Source organism: Capsella rubella, unplaced genomic scaffold, assembly GCF_000375325.1.
Source record: "Capsella rubella cultivar Monte Gargano unplaced genomic scaffold, Caprub1_0 scaffold_5, whole genome shotgun sequence".
Taxonomy (NCBI): domain Eukaryota; kingdom Viridiplantae; phylum Streptophyta; class Magnoliopsida; order Brassicales; family Brassicaceae; genus Capsella; species Capsella rubella.
Window position 1 is genome coordinate 12,664,626 of NW_006238919.1, and position 19,081 is coordinate 12,683,706.

The window sequence follows — 19,081 nt, forward strand, 5'->3', positions numbered from 1 at the left end:
AAACATACTCTTTATGACACCACAGATTCTAATATTCCCCTCTTCACTCTTCTTTAGACTTTTAAGTTTGGTGTTGGTTGTCGTTAATTTATTTCAATGCGTCTGCGATTAGAGCGCGTTTGCGTTTTGATCACTTCTAACCAAAAAGACAATACTACCCTTGACTAATGAACAAGACAAATAGCGATGTCCCCACTCTCTTCATTAGCTCTCTCTCTCTCGATCTCGGTTTCTCGATCGACGACTGCTCTCTCTTGAACCGGAGACGGCGTCACGGGACGAATCTATTCGCCGGGAAACTTTTTTTTTGGGGGTCGTTTGCACGCGAAAATCGATTTGAATCTACAAGGATCTGATCGGGATGAGTAACAGCGAGCTTCTCACCGTCGAGCCTCTCGACCTTCAATTCCCTTGTAAGCTTATCATTTTTGGACCTTTTCGTTGTTTCGCATGTCTTCTTGTCCCAGATCTAGATAACTTCTGTGTTACGGTGTTAACGTTTTTGGTAATCTTCTTCTCTGATTTGCTTATAGTTGAACTGAAGAAGCAGATCTCTTGCTCTCTGTATTTGACGAACAAGACCGATAATAATGTGGCCTTTAAGGTAATTATTCTCTTATTTGAATTGAGAAATTGTTGTGATTATCTTATCTCTCGTGTTTCCTGAGGCTTCTCTTGGTTGGTGTGTGTTTTAAGGTTAAGACAACGAATCCCAAAAAGTATTGTGTGAGGCCTAACACTGGAGTTGTTCTCCCGAGGTCTACCTGTGAAGTTCTTGGTCCGTTCGCTATCTCCGTTTCTCTAACTCTCGAGATTGATTTGTGTTTCTGTTAATTTGCCAAATGATTCTTGAATTAGGAGTTTGATGAATTCTTCTTGTCTGGTGTTTTGATCTAGTGACCATGCAAGCTCAAAAGGAAGCTCCTTCCGATATGCAGTGTAAGGACAAGTTTCTGCTACAAGGTGTGATTGCTAGTCCTGGTGTCTCGGCCAAGGAAGTTACTCCTGAGATGGTATTGTATTGCATCCCATTGTTGATCTGATATAGATGATTTCAGTTTGGTTTTGGTTTTTTAAAGCTGTTGTTTGGTTTTCTTGTAATGGAACTTTGCAGTTTAGCAAAGAGGCTGGGCATCTAGTTGAGGAAACTAAACTGAGAGTTACTTATGTTGCTCCACCACGACCACCATCACCTGTTCATGAGGGATCAGAAGAGGGTTCTTCACCAAGGGCTTCTGTCTCAGATAACGGACATGGTTCTGAGTTTTCCGTAAGTAAATGTTAACTTAAGTTTAGATTTGATTGCTCTTGTAGACTTTTAGTTTTTGTAGATTTTCATGTATTTTTGTGTTCAATTTTAGTTTCAGAAATTTAGCGTGGACAAAGCTGAAGCTCAAGAAAACCCATCTGAGGTATTTTCACAATTCTTCTAAGCTTGTAACCGTCAAAAAACCATTTGTTATTATTATCTTTTGCTTTTGCTCTGTCGAAAACCGATTAGTTACAACTGTGGAGGTTACTTTATTGGAAAGTTGCCTTTTAGGCTGATTGATTAGGTTGAGAATCTTTCTTTATGTTGATTACTCAAAAGGTTCATCACATTTTTAGAAACCTGTTAGGTGCTCAAGCCGTCCATTACTTTTTGTGCACCAAATCCTCTAGCTGTTATTTGACACGCAGTTACCCGGAAAATCTGGTCATGTTACTATGTCTCTATTACAGCTAATTTTTGAGTGATTTTTCAGGCGAGGGCTCTCATCACAAAGCTAACTGAGGAAAAACAGTCTGCCATTCAACTGAACAACAGACTTCAAAGAGAACTGGTAAAAGAACTTCCACTTGAATCCTTTTTATTTCTGAAACTATCCTTCTTGCTGTTGTTTCTGGAACAAAAAGATTACTTGGATTGGATGATTAGCAACTACGAGCTAGCGTTGTACATGTATTTGAGAATAGATGCTTGAACTAATTGTTTTCAAAAAATTTCTTCAACATTTAACATCAAAATTGTTCGTTGAATCTGACTTGGAGAGTTATATTTCCATCAAAATGGTTGGTTTATCCTCACCATACCGTTAATGAAAACCAGTCTTCACAAGCTTACTCTAGAATCTTGAGATTGTTTTCTGACAAAGATTTTGGTTTGATGATGTACAGGATATGTTAAGGCGTGAAAGCAAGAAGAGCCAAAGTGGTGGTATCCCGTTCATGTACGTTCTTCTGGTCGGACTCATCGGTCTAATTTTGGGATACATTATGAAGAGGACATAAACCATCCCACCTGAACTTAATTCCTCACCGCCACGAAGGAAGAAAAACAAAAAAAATAGACTTTAACTCTTTCAGTCAGACATTTTTTTCTTTCTCTTTTGTATTTGTCAATTTCGCCTAAAAAGGTGCCCTAGAAGATTTGTGTTTCATAACTCAGTTTGCTTTGTTTTCAACATTTGTAATCCAATGACTTTGCGTGGGTTCTTTCTCCACTAATTCTCATCTCTCTTCACACAAATTTCATCATCTAAATGAAGTAGACTGAAGCCACAGCATAAAAAGAACAACACAGTTGATTAAATGAAACCTTCCTCCTGTGCCAGAGACTTGGGGTTTAACCACACTCAAATCCGAGAAGGAGAGTTAATCTACGCGCCAACAGAGGCGCGTGGAGTTCAAATCATCTCTCGTCGTACCGTCAGGTCCACCACCACTGCCCCATTAGTATCTCCACCGTACAAAAACTCTTAAGCTCCGATTAGATTCACCGAATCACACAATCTTAAACATCCCTCCTTTCATGATGCTGATGCGGAGGATTCCGTTATCGTGAAGACTTGTCCTTGATACCATCATCTTTAGGATTTTCAATTTTCTTTCTGCTCGCTTTCGGACTTCAATGGCGCCTTTTGTTGAAGTCTGCAGGTATAAGCCTGTACCACTCTCACTGAGCTCTCTCTGTACATGTCCTTGCCGTTCCTCTCCTAGAAAATCTCTAATTCTTCCCCATTTCTCCGAAAAGTATCCGAATTTGGGTCTCATCGATTCCAAAGCATTGACTCGTTCTCGCTTTTGTCGTATTCCTGTTAACCGGCGTATTATCACGGCCGTTGCTCGAGCTGAATCAAATCAAATAGGTGATGATGGCGAGGTAACTTTATTCCTCTTTCTTACCTTCTTCAATCTTTTCATACTCTATAAACTGCGTCTGAGTAGGAGAGATTGAAGACTAATCAGAAGAATAAACAAATTTAGCTTAGTTGTAAAATTCGTGTTAGCTGAATAGTACTAAGACTCGTGGTAAGGGCTTTGGGTTTTAGTGTAACACGGGAATTTCGATAAACAATTGTTCTTTTGGATTACTATGGGCTGGGAAACTTATCATAGCATTGCTGCAACTTCCATCTGTTTAGGAGCACAGCAGAGATCAGGAACTGCAAATTATTGAAGAAGATTCGAGTGTAGATGATCAGAAGCAGAAATCTAGAAGCCAGTTTAAGAAAAGAGTAATTTTCGGTCTAGGAATTGGATTGTCTGTAGGAGGTATTGTATTAGCTGGAGGATGGGTTTTCACAGCAGCATTGGCAGCTGCGGTTCTTCTAAGTGCCCGAGAATACTTCGAACTGGTGAGAAGTAAAGGAATTGCTCAAGGAATGACACCTCCTCCACGATATCTTTCTAGAGTCTGCTCGATTATTTGTGCCCTTATGCCCATACTTACATTGTGAGTAGTTTCAGTCAGTAAAAACCTTAAAGCTTGGGATTCTTTCTCTTAGTCTGATTAAAGGTTTTGTCGTTCTTTTGATTGTTGTTTTTAGGTATTTTGGTCATATAGATATCTCGGTGACATCCGCAGCATTTGTTGTTGCAATGGCATTGTTGTTACAGAGAGGAAACCCGCGTTTTTCTCAGCTGAGCAGTACGATGTTTGGGCTGTTTTACTGTGGATATCTTCCTTGTTTCTGGGTTAAGCTACGCTGTGGTCTTACTGCTCCTGTTCTAAACACCGGCAAGCACTCCTTATTGTTATTATCCTCCTTAGCTCTGATTCGTATAGTAATCAATGACTAAGTCTCCTGAGCAGTTTAATTTATTATAGGAATTGGAAGAAGCTGGCCAATTATTCTCGGTGGCCAAGCACATTGGACAGTTGGACTTGTTGCAATATTGATTTCATTCTGCGGTATAATTGCGTCAGACACATTTGCTTTTCTCGGTGGCAAGGTATGTCTCCAACGAAGATTAGATCTAAGTCACTAAATTATCTTTTCTACTCTAGTTGGGATAAGGGTCTTCAAAAATTTCAGATTTTCTCATGTAGAATACTTTTATAAGGATTTTAAAGAGTTCTTCTTTGCATCGGTCTATAAAGTTTAGAGCTTTCTCCACATCTCTCTTATTTTTCAGCATTTGTTTTGTGAAATTAAGGATGAGTACTATTCAGGGTATTCGATAAAACGACTCTACAAATTTAGTATATTGTCAACCTTCCGGTGCATATGTAGTCTTGCAGTAATTTTCCCGCGCCTGAAGTTAGTCTCATCTAAAATTGCAGGCATTTGGTAAAACTCCTCTTATTAGCATTAGTCCAAAGAAGACATGGGAAGGAGCTGTTGCAGGACTTGTTGGTTGTATATCCATTACCATTTTACTGTCCAAATCTTTGTCTTGGCCTCAACCTCTTGTCAGGTACTCAAATCCAATCGAATTCCCAGAGTCCTTTTAGATCGTAGTATAGCTTTGTACTGACTGGTTCTATTTTAAACAGCACGATAGCTTTTGGAGTTCTTAACTTCTTCGGATCAGTCTTTGGTGACTTAACTGAGTCAATGATCAAACGTGATGCGGGTGTCAAAGACTCTGGCTCACTCATCCCTGGACACGGTAATAATCTAATAAATCAGACCGGGTTTTGTCTATCAATGCCTCTCTAACTGATCTTTATGTAAGTTCAGGTGGAATATTGGACAGGGTTGATAGTTACATTTTCACTGGTGCATTGGCCTACTCGTTCGTGAGACTTCATGGAGTTTGATTCTATGGTGTATCTCCAAAAAAACTCATCATAGCTTCAACTTCAAGAAAACTTACAAAGCCGGTTCAATTTTTCCCCTCTACGAGAAGATATAGCAATGACTGGTGGGTGACGTGGCTGCAGAAAGTCTGAGATTAGCCTCCGGTTTGTTGTTTGATAGAGCCGGTATGCGACTTTTTGCTTCAATGGGAGTTAGTAACGGGTTCATTAGGCGAATTGTCGGACCGTTGCTTTTGTGTTGTCTGACTGGTCCATGAAACGGTGACGTATGGAATTGATTTACTTTCACACAAAAAAAAAGAAAAGAAAAATGAATCATATTGTTTTCCAGAGAAATGGACTTGAACTGATAAAGAAAATAACAAAAAAGAAAAAAAAGACTAAAATCATGTGGGGATGTCAATGAATGCGTTGTTCCCAAGCAGACTCTTTTAGGGAGGAATTTTTAAAAAAGAAAAAATTCTGAATGAAAAAGGAAACTATATACTAGTACTACTAAATAAATGAATAATCAAAATTCAATGATAAAGAGGCAAAAATTAAGAAATGATTGGGAAGAGGAAAGCCATGGCCATATGGGTGGATTTTGTTATCCAATACAAAATAAAGAATGTTTACTTTCTCACAATTTCACTGCAGAATCTTACTCAAGTGGTTGATTAATTAAGAATAAAGTTGTAACATTTATATGATTATATCAAATCTTAAACAGCTATGCTGCGACGACCATGTGATTGAATTACACTGACAAATCTCGTATTACGCAATCTCTTTACATTACTTAAAACTCTTACGCACAAGTTATCTCATCGGTTACGACATTAACCCAAAACACAAGTTTCATATGTTACGCTATTTATATAGAACAACAAAAACACTAGAACTTGATAATAAATATATTTCTTTCAGAATAATCATAAAATGTTTACAATTTAGTTCGGTAAAATGAATTTTGTTTGAGGTACCACTCTTTACTTTTAACAAGTACAATAATAGTGAACATGGTCAACCGAACATATCTAGTGAATCATAGAAGAATGTTGTTGTTTGATGTAGTATATAAAGGATCCATATTATTATTATTTTCATTTGAAGAAATGAAATATAAAAAGGTTTTTTTTTTTAAAAAGACTAACAAAAGGATATTATATATATCATTTGATTGGTTAACATCACAATCAAAGACTAAAGAAGAAGACATTAAAACATGATTATAACCCAAATTAAAAAGCTAACAATAAAACCCTGAAATGTCTTTTTTTCTTTTTTTTCTTTTTATTAATTAATATTTCTCGTTTAACATTTCCAAGCTGAGACAGCAACAAGTTCTTTCCTCTGCCAACACAAGACAAGTGAAGACGACGACGACTGTCTCTTCTCCAAGTGAAACCCTCTCATCGGATTCCTCTGCAACAAATACTCCGCTTGTGTCTCCGCCGTCTGACTCAGCGTCACCGGAGAAAACCCACATTGCCCAAACAAGCTTCTCCACGGCGGCGATCTCTCCATCCAACGGTAACGATTCGTCAACAGTTTCTGTATTGACGGTTGCACACAAAACCTCTCGATACTGGAAGCAGCTTCCGCGTTACTCGAGTCGAGTGACTCGAGCAGAGTTGTGTAGTACTGAAGCGCGTTAATCACACCGTTAGGGAACGGTGCGTCGTTGTCACGGTCACAGCTTCTGTCTGAGCAAACGACCACGTTTGGAGAGATTTGTTTGAGGAAACGAAGGATCAGCGGGAGGTAACCGGAGACAATGGAGCTGATTGGAAGGTTCACAGCAATTGCTTCTTTCTCCGATGATCGGAATAGAGAGAGAGGCCAATAAGTTGGATTCAAGAGAATCTCTACGTTCAAGAGCTCCATTTCCAAGGAGACACCTGTTTCTCCGGCGAAATTTCTGAGATTTTCTTCTGTGAATCTGAGCTCGAATTCATCGGAGACAGTTGAAGGAGATGCAAAAGCTGTAATCTTCAGCGACGGAAGTGATGGAGACCTGTTCCTTTTCCCGGCGAGCTCTTGAATCAGAGTCGCCCATTGACCTCCGTAACCGATATCGAAATCGACAATGTGTATCCGATCAAACCCCTGTAAGGACTCAAGGATCGTTTGGTTTGCCGTGAAGTTGACGAATTGAAGGAACGGTGAGGTTTCTGAGAAAGCCCTGTAAGCTGCGATTCGAAAGATAAGGTTTTGAGGAGGAGAGAGTGACGGTGGTGACGAGTTTTCAAGGAGAGAGTGTAGAGCTTCGGTTATATACGAAGCCGCTCTGTGAAACGGAGGTTTAGGAGTGTTGTTAGTGTCGTCGTTGTTCTTCTTCTTGTTAAGGTTGTGATTGAGCCGCGCCAATATCCCTTGCGCGAGAATGGGATTGTTATCTCCGCCGTTTGTGGTGGTTCCGATTAGCTCCGCCGCCGCGGAGAATAGCTGGTCGATGATTAACGTTGACTGGTCTTGGTCGTTTTCGTCTTGTCCCGCTATCTTCGGCGGCGTGAGAAACGGGTCGTGGGATTCTTGACCCGGATCCGAGAACGGGAAAACCCACTGCTGGGGGTGTTGAGATCCGGGTTGACCCGAATTGAGCCGTTTAGCCGGAGGAGACGACGGAGGATCCGAGAAAAAAGCAGGATTTGGGTTAATCAGAATCTCCGGGTTCGTTGAAACCTGAAACTTTTCTTCTTCCAGTGCATCGTGAAAAGGGAAGCCGTAGCCAAAGAGTGGATTAGGATTATCAATAACCGGGTCGGATCCAGAACCCGGGTGGAAACCCACAAACTCAGAACCCGGATCCACAACATCACCAGCCATGATTAACCTAAGAATACTCTGTTCTTGTCCCGGGGAGCCACCGGAGAGAACACCATCGAGATCCTCGAAACCCATTTGGTCACATTTTCCATCGGCGTCGGAAAAGGCAGGGGCAGGGCCGCCGCCGCCGCCGCTGGGACCACCGTGAGAGGAAGACAGCGTGGTGGTTGAAGAAGAGACGAAAGGGCTTGGACTTCTAACAGAGTCTAAAACAGACGTCGGCTCTGAGAAACCACCATTGTTAACAACAAAGCAGAGATCTTCTACCACTACACTTCCATGGAGTTTATCTGGATTTGCCCAGATTTTGTATCCCGGAGAAGAAGAAGAATCTAAGAAACCCAGAACCCCCTTCCCTTGAAATTGCTCAAAGGGCAGGGGCATGACCAATCTCAGAGATGAAAGAGAGTGAGAGAGAAGCAAGAGTGCAAACAAAGAAACCCAGAAAAAAAAAAAGAAACCCTAGTAGATCTCAGAAACTTAAAAGAGGAAGACGAAGATGAAAGCTTGAAACTGAAATTGGCGCCCACATTATTCTCTATAAGTCGGAGTTAATTAACAAAATCTAGTCTTCTCTCTTAGCTTTTGTAGATATTGACTCTGGCAGCTTGCAACAACATTCCAAAGTGATGATGATCTTCATCCAAAAATATATATAAAAATAAAAATAAAAATGCTCTCTCTTTTCTTTGGGTAAAGGATTTGGTTTTTGCTCTGTGTGTGTGTGTGGTGCCTTGTGTCTGTAGATTTACTTATCTACATCTGTATCCCCTCGTTTCTACGCCTACTCTCACTTTCGGCGCGTTTCTCTTACTCCCCCCCCCCCCAGACACACTGGTACATTCCTTTGTCTTTCTCTTTGCAATTTGGCTAAAATGTTCATACATCATATATATAGTTTTGTTATAATTTTGTTTCTTTCTAAATAATTTTTCTTCATATTAAAACTTCGATTTACCATTATTAATCTTCTTTTGCGTTGATTATGTAAAACCACCGATGAATGAGTCTATCTAATTTTGAACATAAATGAACTAAATTACTACTATGATGTCAACATGTTTAAATATGAAAGCGCTGATTTTATGCAGATTGGCAAAAAATGATGATGAACCTAAATATTTGTTTACTGGAAAAAAGGGTCAAAACTATTTGTTTTCAAATCATGTGTAAAACACTTACTACTCTATAATTCGGAAAATCAAAATAGTAATGAACCAAGACTTTATTCACTTCAAAAAAAGATTACTTAATTAATTATAAATTTAGGATATAGCAAAAGAAGTAGTAATATGGAAAAAGAAAACTGAAATATTCATAATCCAAACTATGCAAGGAAAAACAGGAAAAAAAAGATAAAATCAATTGGTATTATTATTCAACTGAGGCGCGTAAAAGAAAAATCTTAAAAATCTGAAAGACTGTTATAAAAATAAAAAATAAAAATCTAAAAAACATATACCGAGGTTGCAGAGCAAAAGGTTAATTTGACGCAGATGGCGTATTGTCTATATGAGTGTTTTCCATTATTACCCCTTTGTTTATACCAAACACGCTCAACGTGACGTAAGGGTAATACAGTAAAAGTTTTGATAATAAAGTAAGCTCTTGCAGGTTGCAGCAGTTGGCTTTGATATGCCCCGGTTATTTTAAACTGAATCTGACTGACTGACGCTTACTGAGCCTGTGGGTATCATGACCCGGACCATGTTCGGGGTGGCTCTCTAGTCTTAAGATTTCTACATGTCATGTCTTATTAACCATCATACTACTAAAGCAAGAAATGTCATTTTCTTAAAGTTTATTTAGCTACACTATATACTAGTCTTTATTATTCAAAACCAGCTGTCTAACTAACGACTCAAAAAGTAAAAAAATTGGTTACAAACTTTAGAAGACGGCTCTCAAGTGTCCGCTTTATATAGACTAGCTGCGTAATAGTAGAGGATAACCTAAGGGAAATCAAATGGAAAAGAAAGATGTATGTAGCTGGATTTACAAGACAAAGTTGGGACTTTTTTGTGGTTTGTTGTGTGAACGAGAGAGGGAGACATTGCTTATGTGGTTTCCCTAAACCATATTTTAATAACCAAAAACATTATAAAAACAAAACAAAACAAAACAATTATTGTAATTGGACATTGTAATAATGGGAGACATGTATTTTTTATCCTCCAAGACAGACAAGAAACCTCCATGTGATTTTCCTCCACCACCTTGTTATATGTCTAACATCATGCATTCTTGTATTAAACTATTTTCTTTCTTTGTTTATGTTTAATGGATTTAAAAGTTAACCAAATTGCTTTAGTTTAATCAACTCAATCTAATTGGTGGATGAATCATGAATGGCTTAGAAGAGGGACACATCGACCGTGTGTTACCTGCATGTACATACATACATACTCGCGATTCGGTTTCACGACTACATTTACTTATTTTGCTGCGTTCATATAGTCACATACATAAACACAAGTAATCAGTTTCACTTTCATAGATTCCCAAAATAAACCTAAAAGTCCTCAAAAATAAAACGATATATAGTCTCCGATCCTCTGCTGATCTCTCTCGATTCACGGATAAAGTTTTCTATTTCTTACTTAAAGTTTCACTTTTTGTAAGTTGAGAAATTCTAAAGGGGGTTTAACTTATTGGAATCAGGCCATATCATGCCATATATCATATCCAAGAGTCGCAGTCACAAAATACAATGTCTTTTTAATTTTAATTAACAAAGCATGTCAAGTTTTGGTTGGTTTATTATTAATTATCAAAGACTTAGGAGACACATTACAACACAACACAATAAAATTTGTCTCGCTTTAGAGAATAAACACAGTGACGGCGGAAGCAAAACCAAAAAAATAAAAATAAAGGATAGTGACTGATAGATTGTATGATCTTATAATTTGTCAAGACAACAACCAACACATGCCATGTAGTACTAACGTTAATACATTTGATTAAACGGTATTAATATCAGTGATTGCCACATTGTTAATCTTAAAATAATTTAAATACGAATTTAGAAAACAGTTGACAAAGCGTAACTAGACGAACAAATCTGACCGCCGCATGGCACTATTAATCCATCAAACCTATGAACCGCTGAACTAATGTGTGGATATTGTTTTAGAAGTCTAATGATTATCACAATTAATATTCATTTCCATCCACTACTTAAAGTTTAACAGAAAATTTAGTTTCGATCCATTGTTGTCCAATTCAGTATAATGAGATTCAATATTAATAATAATACTATGTATTTCTTATTTTCAGTAAAATGCATTATGTTGATTTAAATTCAAGGTTTATGATCTAGTAGTTATATTTTTTCTTGGTAAGAATTTGTTTTTAAAATAATAATAATATTTAAAATTTTCAATCGTCTGATCTTAGAGAAATAGAATTATGAACATATCGAACATCAAACTTTAGTTTCGTAATACTACATATGTAACTGAGCTGGGCTTCTATCTTCAATCAAAAACAAATACGGTAGTCTTATAACGGGCTTTATAGAAAATTTGGATGACCATTACTCTATGCTATTAACAAATAATGGGCCTTAGTCCATATACTAGTTCGATTAGGTAACTAAAATCACTAAAACAATCCTGAAATCATGCTAACTTGAAGGAATAAACACCAATCAAAAACCTTGATTTTTGGTCCTTATATATATAAAATAAAGCTGACGTGATTACAGATTGTATATTTACACATTCATATAACCGTGTCCATCGCAGTCGAATTTTGATATACATCCAAGTCTCGTACACAAACTCGAATCCAAAGTTGTTTTTTTTAGCTTAAACAAATCTCTTTATCTCTGTAAGTTTCTCTGATTTTACTTTGTTTTATACTTGAAAATTATGTTCGATCCCTACAGAAATAAGTGGATTACGACTTGGGTAGCAGAGATTAATTAGGGTTTTGTGTTGAGATTTGGTAAAAATCGTTTTTGGTGAAAATCGTTTATTGGATGAATCGGTGATTCTACAAACTTTGTTATATTTTTGCAGGAACGAAAGATGAGTAATGGCAGCTTCAAGCAGGATCATGATTTCGGTATTAAAAATCTTCTTTTTATTCTTCTTTTTACAGTGACTGGATTGTGATTATTCGTATTATACCAGTAAATATAGTTCTTAGTTGACAATTGATATAATACATGCAGAAAAGAGGAAAGCTGAAGCTTTAAGGATCAGAGACAAGTACCCTCACCGTGTCCCGGTAATTGAACTTGTTTCTATCTTGTGTTCTGTTTCATAGTTTTTTAAAATTTGTAGGATCATACCCTGATGAGAATCTCTTGTGTGGAATCACGAGGCCTGATTGATTAAAAATCTTGCTTATAAAAAAAAAAACACTTTGATAGATATATTCTTGTTTCCGTTGAAGGATCTTGAGAGTTTCAGAAATAAGATGTTTAATTGTTTGTGTCGTTTTTGTTTATATAGGTGATTGTGGAGAAGGGAGAGAAAAGTGACATACCAAACATGGACAAGAAGAAGTATGATCATGTTTAGTCGTTTTTTATTTATATATTTACATTCTATGAAATCAGATTCTTAAACTTTGGAGTATTTTCTTATTTTATTCATATGGTTTGGACTTTGGATATATATATTTTGCAGATACCTCGTCCCAGCGGATCTAACTGTAGGCCAGTTTGTGTATGTGATTCGTAAAAGAATCAAACTGAGTGCAGAGAAAGCTATCTTTATCTTTGTTGATGATGTTCTTCCTCCCACCGGTAATGACTCCTCTTCGTTTTCTCTTCTTTAATCACCATTACATAAACGCTTTGGTTTTTATATGAATTGGTAAAACTCAATTGCAGGAGCAATGATGTCAACCATATACGAAGACAAGAAAGATGAAGACGGCTTCTTGTATGTTACTTACAGTGGGGAAAACACATTTGGATCCTCATGATTGACTAGAAAAATCGAAACACTTGGATGTTTTTTGCTTTTTAAGTTGGAAGTTCATTGCTTTTAAGTTTTCAATGGAGCGTAAATGATTATAATCTTCGTGAAACTGTTTAGCTGCGGATACGATGAACACAAACTTAAATCGGTCTGCAAACAAAAAGTGTTTCGTTCAGTTTATAGTTGGGGCGGATATTTCGGTTTATGTATTGGTATATAAATTTGACCCGACAAGTGCTGGTCAAGCCCCACGGAAGCTTGTTGGGCTTAATCAAGACACAGTAAAGAACAATTGTGGGCCGGCCGACGTAGTAGTAAAAGACAAATAACATGGGGGGGGGGGGGGGGGAAGCGCCACGTAGTAAAGTGAGCGGTAATGGCGGCTTGGGGTTGCGGTTAGGGCACGACCTTCATGGAACAATGAACAACATAAAAACACAACGGTGATGGTCCACGCCACACTTGTCTGCTGTTTCTCTTTGGTCCCACACGTCCTTCTTGATCACTTCTGCATTTTCCTTTTTTCTTTTTTTATCTTCCATTAATGTATAATGTGTGTTCTCTCCCATGTCATGTCAACTACTAAATTTATAAACTACAGTATCAATATGTCTCTCTACTCTATTATTTTCTCACAATGTTTGACTACACATACAAAAACTGCCAAAAAAAAATATCTATATTTTTTGTTTTTTATACGTTCTCGCATCACAATGTAACAAATATCGGTGTTATGTATACAGTATATGCGTCTGTTTGAGCCATGCACATCTTTTCTCTTTATACCACGTTTTTTTGTTTTCTTTTTTAATCTTCTTCAGATTTGCTTAGCTAATTGATCGATAATTAAACAAGTTTTCCGGTGTAAATCTTCCTCTAGTCCATATGCCGATAGATCGTTCATCGTTGAATCAAAACTCAACACCAAGTTCTTTTTTAGTGTGTTTGTAAGATTTAGTGTCAAACTTTTCAGATGTTTTTGTCACTAATGAATGAACTACAAGATTTTAGGGATTTTCTGAGACGACTTCGATATAAGGCTTAATTACATATGTCTGTTAACTATACTATAGTTTTGCATCAAATACTGTTTTTTTTTCCTATTGAAACAGTCAACCAAATATATAATACAAAAATTGTTATTGACTTTCAAGGGTTTAGCAGACACTACCAGTGTCCACTTGTTGATATTATCAAACTAATGTCTCTTGGTGATTAGACGAAGCGTGGAAACTATTACTTTATTATGCCTAAAATAATATGTATATCTAATTTGCGATAAGTCTTCGCAATGCAACGAAATAGCTAGGTGGTTGTAACGTCGTCATTGTGTTCACGTATATATGAACAGGTATCATGTGGGAAAATCTATTTATATCTCAATGTGATAATTACATCTAACAACATAACTAATCACAGACAAGACCGTTGCTTACTTATTAGTTATTATCAAACTACATAGATAATACTTTATAATGTATGCATATATTTAATATTTTGTTTGAATATTGTGTTTAGTTCATGAATAAGCACTGAAAAGATCTTCTGCTTTTACTGCACATTCCCTGGATAGAAATTAATCAACAATCGATTTGTATATAACCTAATATATTCGAAACACCCCGTTCATGATACAGGTAAACATGAAAGAAAAATAAAATAAAAACTTAATTTGGACCTGTCAGAAATGGAACAATCCGTTTTGAAGAATGTTTGGACGAAAAAGTCTGCTTACTTTTTTGTTATATCCATTAGTACCATTAGAAATATCGATCGGTACGCGAATGTTATTGTTCCCGAGAAACACACACACACATGTAAATAAGAAAATGAGGAGACAGAGTTAGAAAGGTAGCGTAAAAACATGCAAAGTGTTTAAAGGCCTCAACGTAGAGACAAAGAGGTAAAAGAGATATTTAAACCACTTCTTGGGATAAACAAAGAAGCATATGCATCAAAAACCCTAATTCTCCCTTTTGCTCGTTTCGATGACTAGCTAGATTTTCGCTCCATTCTTATATTATAAACAAAAATATATACATAAAATCAGTAAGGGGGGTCGATCTGAGATTGCTATAACTACGAGAGAGAAGACACAAGTTTGGTCTTTTCTCTTTCGTTAGGTTGGTTTCTCTGGTTTGGGTCGGTGGATTCCGCAGAGACAGTAGAGGGGGCCACTACACAACACCATATCTGACCTTCACTACTCTTTTCTTCTTCTCACCCATACATTTGCATGTTCTCTCCTTCTCCTCTACCATCAACGACGACTCGTTCTCTCTCCATCTATATCTGCATTTATTGCGCAATCTCTCTGCCTTAAGGCATTTATATCAATCACGATACCTTTAAACCGCCATCTCTATCTCTCTCTCTATATATATATCTACATATTGGGCTGTCTCGGCAATAATCTAAATCATCTCTTGATCGATACTACTCGTATGGATATGCTGAGGAGTGCTTGCTTCTATTTCCTATTAATGCTTTTTGTCATCCTTTCTTGGTCTCCTTTATGCCATTCTCGCCATCTTGTACACATGGAGAAGAAGCTTAGTATGAATCTTGATCATTTAACTAAGGTAATAAGCCCTTTGCTCTGTGATCATAATTAATTAAAAGTCTCGGTTATTTTGAATATTAGTTTTTTTTTTTCTTTTCTTTTAAAACCCATATGCTTAATTATAGCTAGTTCTTCATCGATCATTGATATTAACATGTGTATAATGTATGGTCCGTGTTTTTAAAAATAAATATATAACTGGTTCTTCTGAATAAGCTTTAAAATTTGGTTTATATTGAAGAATTGGCGTGCATACTTTTTACTTTCAAAATCTAATCTAGCATGTTGAGTGGTGTAGTGCCACCAACTTTGAAAGTAGCTAGTCTGAATGTTATGCGTTTAAAAACGCTAGCTAGAGTTGATGATAATTAAGAGGCTCGGGAACTCCCATGTATCTGGGTTTGTATAATCAACAGAGTCCGCGCCATTAGTGTAAGTAACATAAAGTTGTAACTAATTAAGACTTAGATTCTAACTACTGTTACTTTATGTCTCAGAACCATGAAGAGATCACAAAACTAGAAGCTCAATCAACAAACAAGACGAACACCTTATCGAGCCAAGCACATGCCGTAGTTAATCATGGTGATATAAATAATAAAGGTCATCAGACAAACAGGAAGAGAACGAAGGAAAATCATAGAGTAAAACGAGCATCCGACAAAACTGTGGCGACTAAAAGAGGCTCATCAAGAACTTGGAAACCTCCTAAGTATTCAAAGAAGCAGCCTAGAGTAGATCAAGAACACCCCGGTTTCAATCTTGATTATATGCAGCCCACAACACACCCGCCGCATCATAATTAACAATTATGATCATGTAATAACAGAAACGAATTTCATATATCGTACTTTATTATGTATCATAACCTTTTAAGTCCACGAAGAATTTCCACATTTTTACTCGTGTGATATATCATGATGTATGGCCAGAAACGGCCTAATTTTAAGCTTTACAATTATAATACACATATTAATTAGATTAGTTAAAAAGAAACAGTTATCGACATTGTTCAATATATAGTAAAACTCCGTAGGGTTTCTTGATTTTGTTACTTTTACACTTGCATGCATATCATGATGTATACTATACACTACTGTTTTTTTTTTTTTTGTAATAAATGTGTACTATACACTACTATATATTCGTCTTTAAATGCACATGCATGTGTGTGATCATTTCGTTGCTATATTACTACATCAATATGCAATTTAGTTGTTGTTCACAAATTGATAGAAAAGAGACTTGGCGGTTGGTATACTTATACATGTCGTTTTCTACTAATCATGAACTTTTAAGTTACCATATATTCGTAAGTGATAGAAACTTGTATTCATTCATATTGGTTACATCAGTGCATATAACAACGATACAGAGTGTACTAGTTGTAAAATTTTCATCCGATTAAAGAATAGTCTAAGTCCCACTAGTCAAATGGCTTAATAATAATATGTATATATAAAACGAGACCGCGTGCACATTCACTGTTAACGATGTACGAAAAAGACGAAGATCCCGCGTTTGGTTCCAATGCAATCTGGGCATTATTATTGGTGGGATCTTAGAGCAATCCCAAAGGGGGTTCTTTAACCAATCTCTCACTATTAAAATAATAGAAAATGTGTAAAAAAAGAGGAAAAAGAGAGAATCGATTCTCTAAAAAGAACTTGGCCAACTTTCTAAAGAACCTCTCTTGCCACATGTTTGAATTTTATTGGTTCATCTCTATTTATGTATTAAATTTAATTATATAATAAAACTAAAATAAAAAATAATATATTTTAATTGTAAAGATACACTTGTTGAGATACCCACCGTTGTTGATGGCCTTAGAGGCTAAGATCCCCCGGTTTTTGCAAAGGAAAGATCTTATATATAATGATGGTCTCAAGTGTCCCAAATCCACGTCTCCTCTTAGGTTTGAAATTTAACTTGTAGTACTACTACAAACAAGTAATACTCCATCTGTTTCATAAAATGTGTTATTTTAGATTTTTTTTTTTGTTTCACAAAAAATGTTACTCTACAATTCCTATATTTTTTATATTAAATTTCTTAATTTACCCCTAAACCCAAAATTCATTTTTATTATTTAAATCATCAATCCCTTATTTAATAAGGATTATTATGTATAATTATACAATTTTTTAATATGTGTGAATTGTGTCATTTTGACACTCTTTGCAAAACAAAAGGAGTAATAAACTAAATAGAAAATATTATTTATCTTATTTTCTTATTAAAACACATGTTGCTTTATTTTCACGAAATTTCATATTTTGATTTATTTTTCCGTACATTAATTCTAATTTAACGAGATGACAAAATATAAATTTTGTGGAAAAATATAATACGAGTGTAAGAAATTTATTAATATAAGGCCCATTTAGATATAATAATGGGTCATTAAAGCCCATAACGTGCAATAGAGAATGCTGCGATCTGGCTAACAACAAAATCTTTCCCGCCGGAAAAGTTTCTGCGATTTCCAATTTGTAAAACCTAAAGTGGGACAGATACTCTCATATTGGGGGAGAGACTGAGAGATTCGTGAGAAGCATGGAGGGAGCTCAAGCTGGATCTACTCTAGATTCGTTGATAGCTTCGTTCCAGAAACGAATCGGCGAATTGCAGGAACTCGTCATCGCTCGGAACAGTGAGACCGAGTTTCTAACTCTCAATTACTCAATCCGTTGTTCAAGATCTCCGTCTGATGACCTAATTTCAATTTCATTCAGTGTATCCGGCGAGAAGCATCTCGGATTTATCGGCGATTGACACGGCGCTGAGCTCGATGGAGCTTCAGGTTCAGTCGATCAAGGACCGGTTGCGTGAAGAAACTGAAGCTATTCCGAAAGCCAAGGTAAGATGAATTTAAATCTGAATTTGCGTAGTCTAGGATTTGGAATCTGGAACTGGAGTTTTGAATTTTGGAAACCAAATTGTATGTTCTTAAATTTGAGAATTTTGTGTTGCTTGTAGAAACTTATTGAGGCGTCACTGAAACAACAAGGGAAATTGCAGAAGATGTCTATTTATGCACCTTCCCATTTGCCTGACAAGGCTACAATGTTGAATTCAGATCTAAATAGATGGTATATACATTTTACTCGCCCTATTCTTATTCAATGTCTTTGGTTTAGTTAAAGTTTGATTAAAGATTACTGTGTTTTTATTCCAGTTTGCTCCAAGAAAATGCCAAGCAGTATGAGCATAATCCTGGTCTCAGCTCTTTGAAATCTGATGAGGAAGCAGTTGTTTTACCCAAGGTAGTACTTGCATTTCTCCAAAGGGACTTTATGGCCTATAAGACTCTATGGCTACGAATGTTAAACTGTAGCTAGTGGTGTATTCTATTATCTCTGTCTATGGACTATGGTTAATCTTTGGGGTTCTGTTTCCAGGAGAAGAAGGGTCGCGGGTCTCCTCCACTTTGGCACATAACTGTTGAAGAGCTCAATTCCCTCTCATCGTAAGTGCAGTTTTACTTTTTCTTCTCTCTGCCTGTTTATGTGAAACGCCTATTGCTTTTCTGACATTTTTCCAAAAAAAGATACATGAGAGGAAGACTCACCCTTGAAAAAGTGAATGCGGCCATCAATGACATGGCTTCGTATGCTGAAGCAAATGCTCATCTTATTGCAGCCCCAAAGCAGAAGGTATATCTCATATATTTATGCTCTCTTCTTGGCTTGCGTATTTGACTTATATGCTACGATTGTACTGACTGTTGTTTAATTTGTT

General features: G+C 36.6%; 6 protein-coding genes across 8 annotated transcripts in view; 5 read left to right on the forward strand and 1 right to left on the reverse strand.

Annotated features, from left to right (window-relative positions):
- Nucleotides 1-216: 216 nt before the first annotated feature.
- On the forward strand, nt 217-2,489 carry LOC17887514 (vesicle-associated protein 1-1). 2 transcript variants are annotated; one of them, XM_006292133.2, is made up of 8 exons: nt 217-413; nt 534-604; nt 697-778; nt 898-1,013; nt 1,115-1,270; nt 1,362-1,412; nt 1,746-1,823; nt 2,158-2,489. In XM_006292133.2, the coding sequence occupies exons 1-8, from the start codon at nt 362-364 to the stop codon at nt 2,269-2,271; spliced, it is 720 nt and encodes a 239-aa protein (XP_006292195.2). In that variant the 5' UTR covers nt 217-361; the 3' UTR covers nt 2,272-2,489. The 2 variants fall into 2 exon arrangements, with proteins under 2 accessions (XP_006292195.2, XP_023638047.1); XM_023782279.1 differs by having other exon boundaries at nt 1,368-1,412.
- A 118-nt stretch (nt 2,490-2,607) lies between these two features.
- On the forward strand, nt 2,608-5,429 carry LOC17886311 (phosphatidate cytidylyltransferase 5, chloroplastic). 2 transcript variants are annotated; one of them, XM_023782278.1, is made up of 8 exons: nt 2,608-2,786; nt 2,834-3,142; nt 3,405-3,715; nt 3,810-4,000; nt 4,091-4,215; nt 4,547-4,680; nt 4,760-4,875; nt 4,947-5,429. In XM_023782278.1, exons 2-8 carry the CDS (start codon nt 2,891-2,893, stop codon nt 5,024-5,026), a joined length of 1,209 nt encoding a protein of 402 aa, XP_023638046.1. In that variant the 5' UTR covers nt 2,608-2,786; nt 2,834-2,890; the 3' UTR covers nt 5,027-5,429. The 2 variants fall into 2 exon arrangements, with proteins under 2 accessions (XP_023638046.1, XP_023638045.1); XM_023782277.1 differs by having other exon boundaries at nt 2,608-3,142.
- Nucleotides 5,430-6,158: 729 nt separating this feature from the next.
- Nucleotides 6,159-8,621, reverse strand: LOC17886819 (scarecrow-like protein 22). The gene has a single exon (XM_006290209.2). It carries the CDS (start codon nt 8,219-8,221, stop codon nt 6,323-6,325), a length of 1,899 nt encoding a protein of 632 aa, XP_006290271.1. The 5' UTR covers nt 8,222-8,621; the 3' UTR covers nt 6,159-6,322.
- A 2,963-nt stretch (nt 8,622-11,584) lies between these two features.
- Nucleotides 11,585-12,874, forward strand: LOC17884966 (autophagy-related protein 8g). Its single transcript, XM_006292352.2, has 6 exons — nt 11,585-11,671; nt 11,863-11,908; nt 12,018-12,073; nt 12,301-12,353; nt 12,478-12,596; nt 12,684-12,874. Exons 2-6 carry the CDS (start codon nt 11,872-11,874, stop codon nt 12,776-12,778), a joined length of 360 nt encoding a protein of 119 aa, XP_006292414.2. The 5' UTR covers nt 11,585-11,671; nt 11,863-11,871; the 3' UTR covers nt 12,779-12,874.
- Nucleotides 12,875-15,182: 2,308 nt separating this feature from the next.
- Nucleotides 15,183-16,224, forward strand: LOC17885561. Its single transcript, XM_006292803.2, has 2 exons — nt 15,183-15,356; nt 15,835-16,224. Exons 1-2 carry the CDS (start codon nt 15,219-15,221, stop codon nt 16,141-16,143), a joined length of 447 nt encoding a protein of 148 aa, XP_006292865.2. The 5' UTR covers nt 15,183-15,218; the 3' UTR covers nt 16,144-16,224.
- Nucleotides 16,225-17,823: 1,599 nt separating this feature from the next.
- Nucleotides 17,824-19,081, forward strand: part of LOC17885493 (spindle and kinetochore-associated protein 1 homolog) — a 2,076-nt gene continuing 818 nt past the window's right edge. The window contains exons 1-6 of the mRNA XM_006290409.2: nt 17,824-17,993; nt 18,076-18,200; nt 18,320-18,432; nt 18,519-18,606; nt 18,742-18,809; nt 18,891-19,003. Coding sequence (XP_006290471.2) covers nt 17,897-17,993; nt 18,076-18,200; nt 18,320-18,432; nt 18,519-18,606; nt 18,742-18,809; nt 18,891-19,003 — 604 coding nt within the window. The 5' untranslated portion in view covers nt 17,824-17,896. The remainder of the gene's footprint in view (nt 17,994-18,075; nt 18,201-18,319; nt 18,433-18,518; nt 18,607-18,741; nt 18,810-18,890; nt 19,004-19,081) is intronic.

Bases quoted from the DNA above. Each gene is read 5' to 3' on its own strand.
- LOC17887514 (XM_006292133.2), top strand. From the start codon at position 362: ATGAGTAACAGCGAGCTTCTCACCGTCGAGCCTCTCGACCTTCAATTC. The intron at 779-897 runs GTCCGTTCGCTA...GTTTTGATCTAG, and splicing joins GTCTACCTGTGAAGTTCTTG to TGACCATGCAAGCTCAAAAG. The intron at 1,413-1,745 runs GTATTTTCACAA...GTGATTTTTCAG, and splicing joins CTCAAGAAAACCCATCTGAG to GCGAGGGCTCTCATCACAAA.
- LOC17886311 (XM_023782277.1), top strand. From the start codon at position 2,891: ATGGCGCCTTTTGTTGAAGTCTGCAGGTATAAGCCTGTACCACTCTCA. The intron at 3,716-3,809 runs GTGAGTAGTTTC...TGTTGTTTTTAG, and splicing joins CTTATGCCCATACTTACATT to GTATTTTGGTCATATAGATA. The intron at 4,001-4,090 runs GCAAGCACTCCT...AATTTATTATAG, and splicing joins TGCTCCTGTTCTAAACACCG to GAATTGGAAGAAGCTGGCCA.
- LOC17886819 (XM_006290209.2), bottom strand. From the start codon at position 8,221: ATGCCCCTGCCCTTTGAGCAATTTCAAGGGAAGGGGGTTCTGGGTTTC.
- LOC17884966 (XM_006292352.2), top strand. From the start codon at position 11,872: ATGAGTAATGGCAGCTTCAAGCAGGATCATGATTTCG. The intron at 12,074-12,300 runs GTAATTGAACTT...TTGTTTATATAG, and splicing joins AGTACCCTCACCGTGTCCCG to GTGATTGTGGAGAAGGGAGA. The intron at 12,597-12,683 runs GTAATGACTCCT...ACTCAATTGCAG, and splicing joins TGATGTTCTTCCTCCCACCG to GAGCAATGATGTCAACCATA.
- LOC17885561 (XM_006292803.2), top strand. From the start codon at position 15,219: ATGGATATGCTGAGGAGTGCTTGCTTCTATTTCCTATTAATGCTTTTT. The intron at 15,357-15,834 runs GTAATAAGCCCT...TTTATGTCTCAG, and splicing joins ATCTTGATCATTTAACTAAG to AACCATGAAGAGATCACAAA.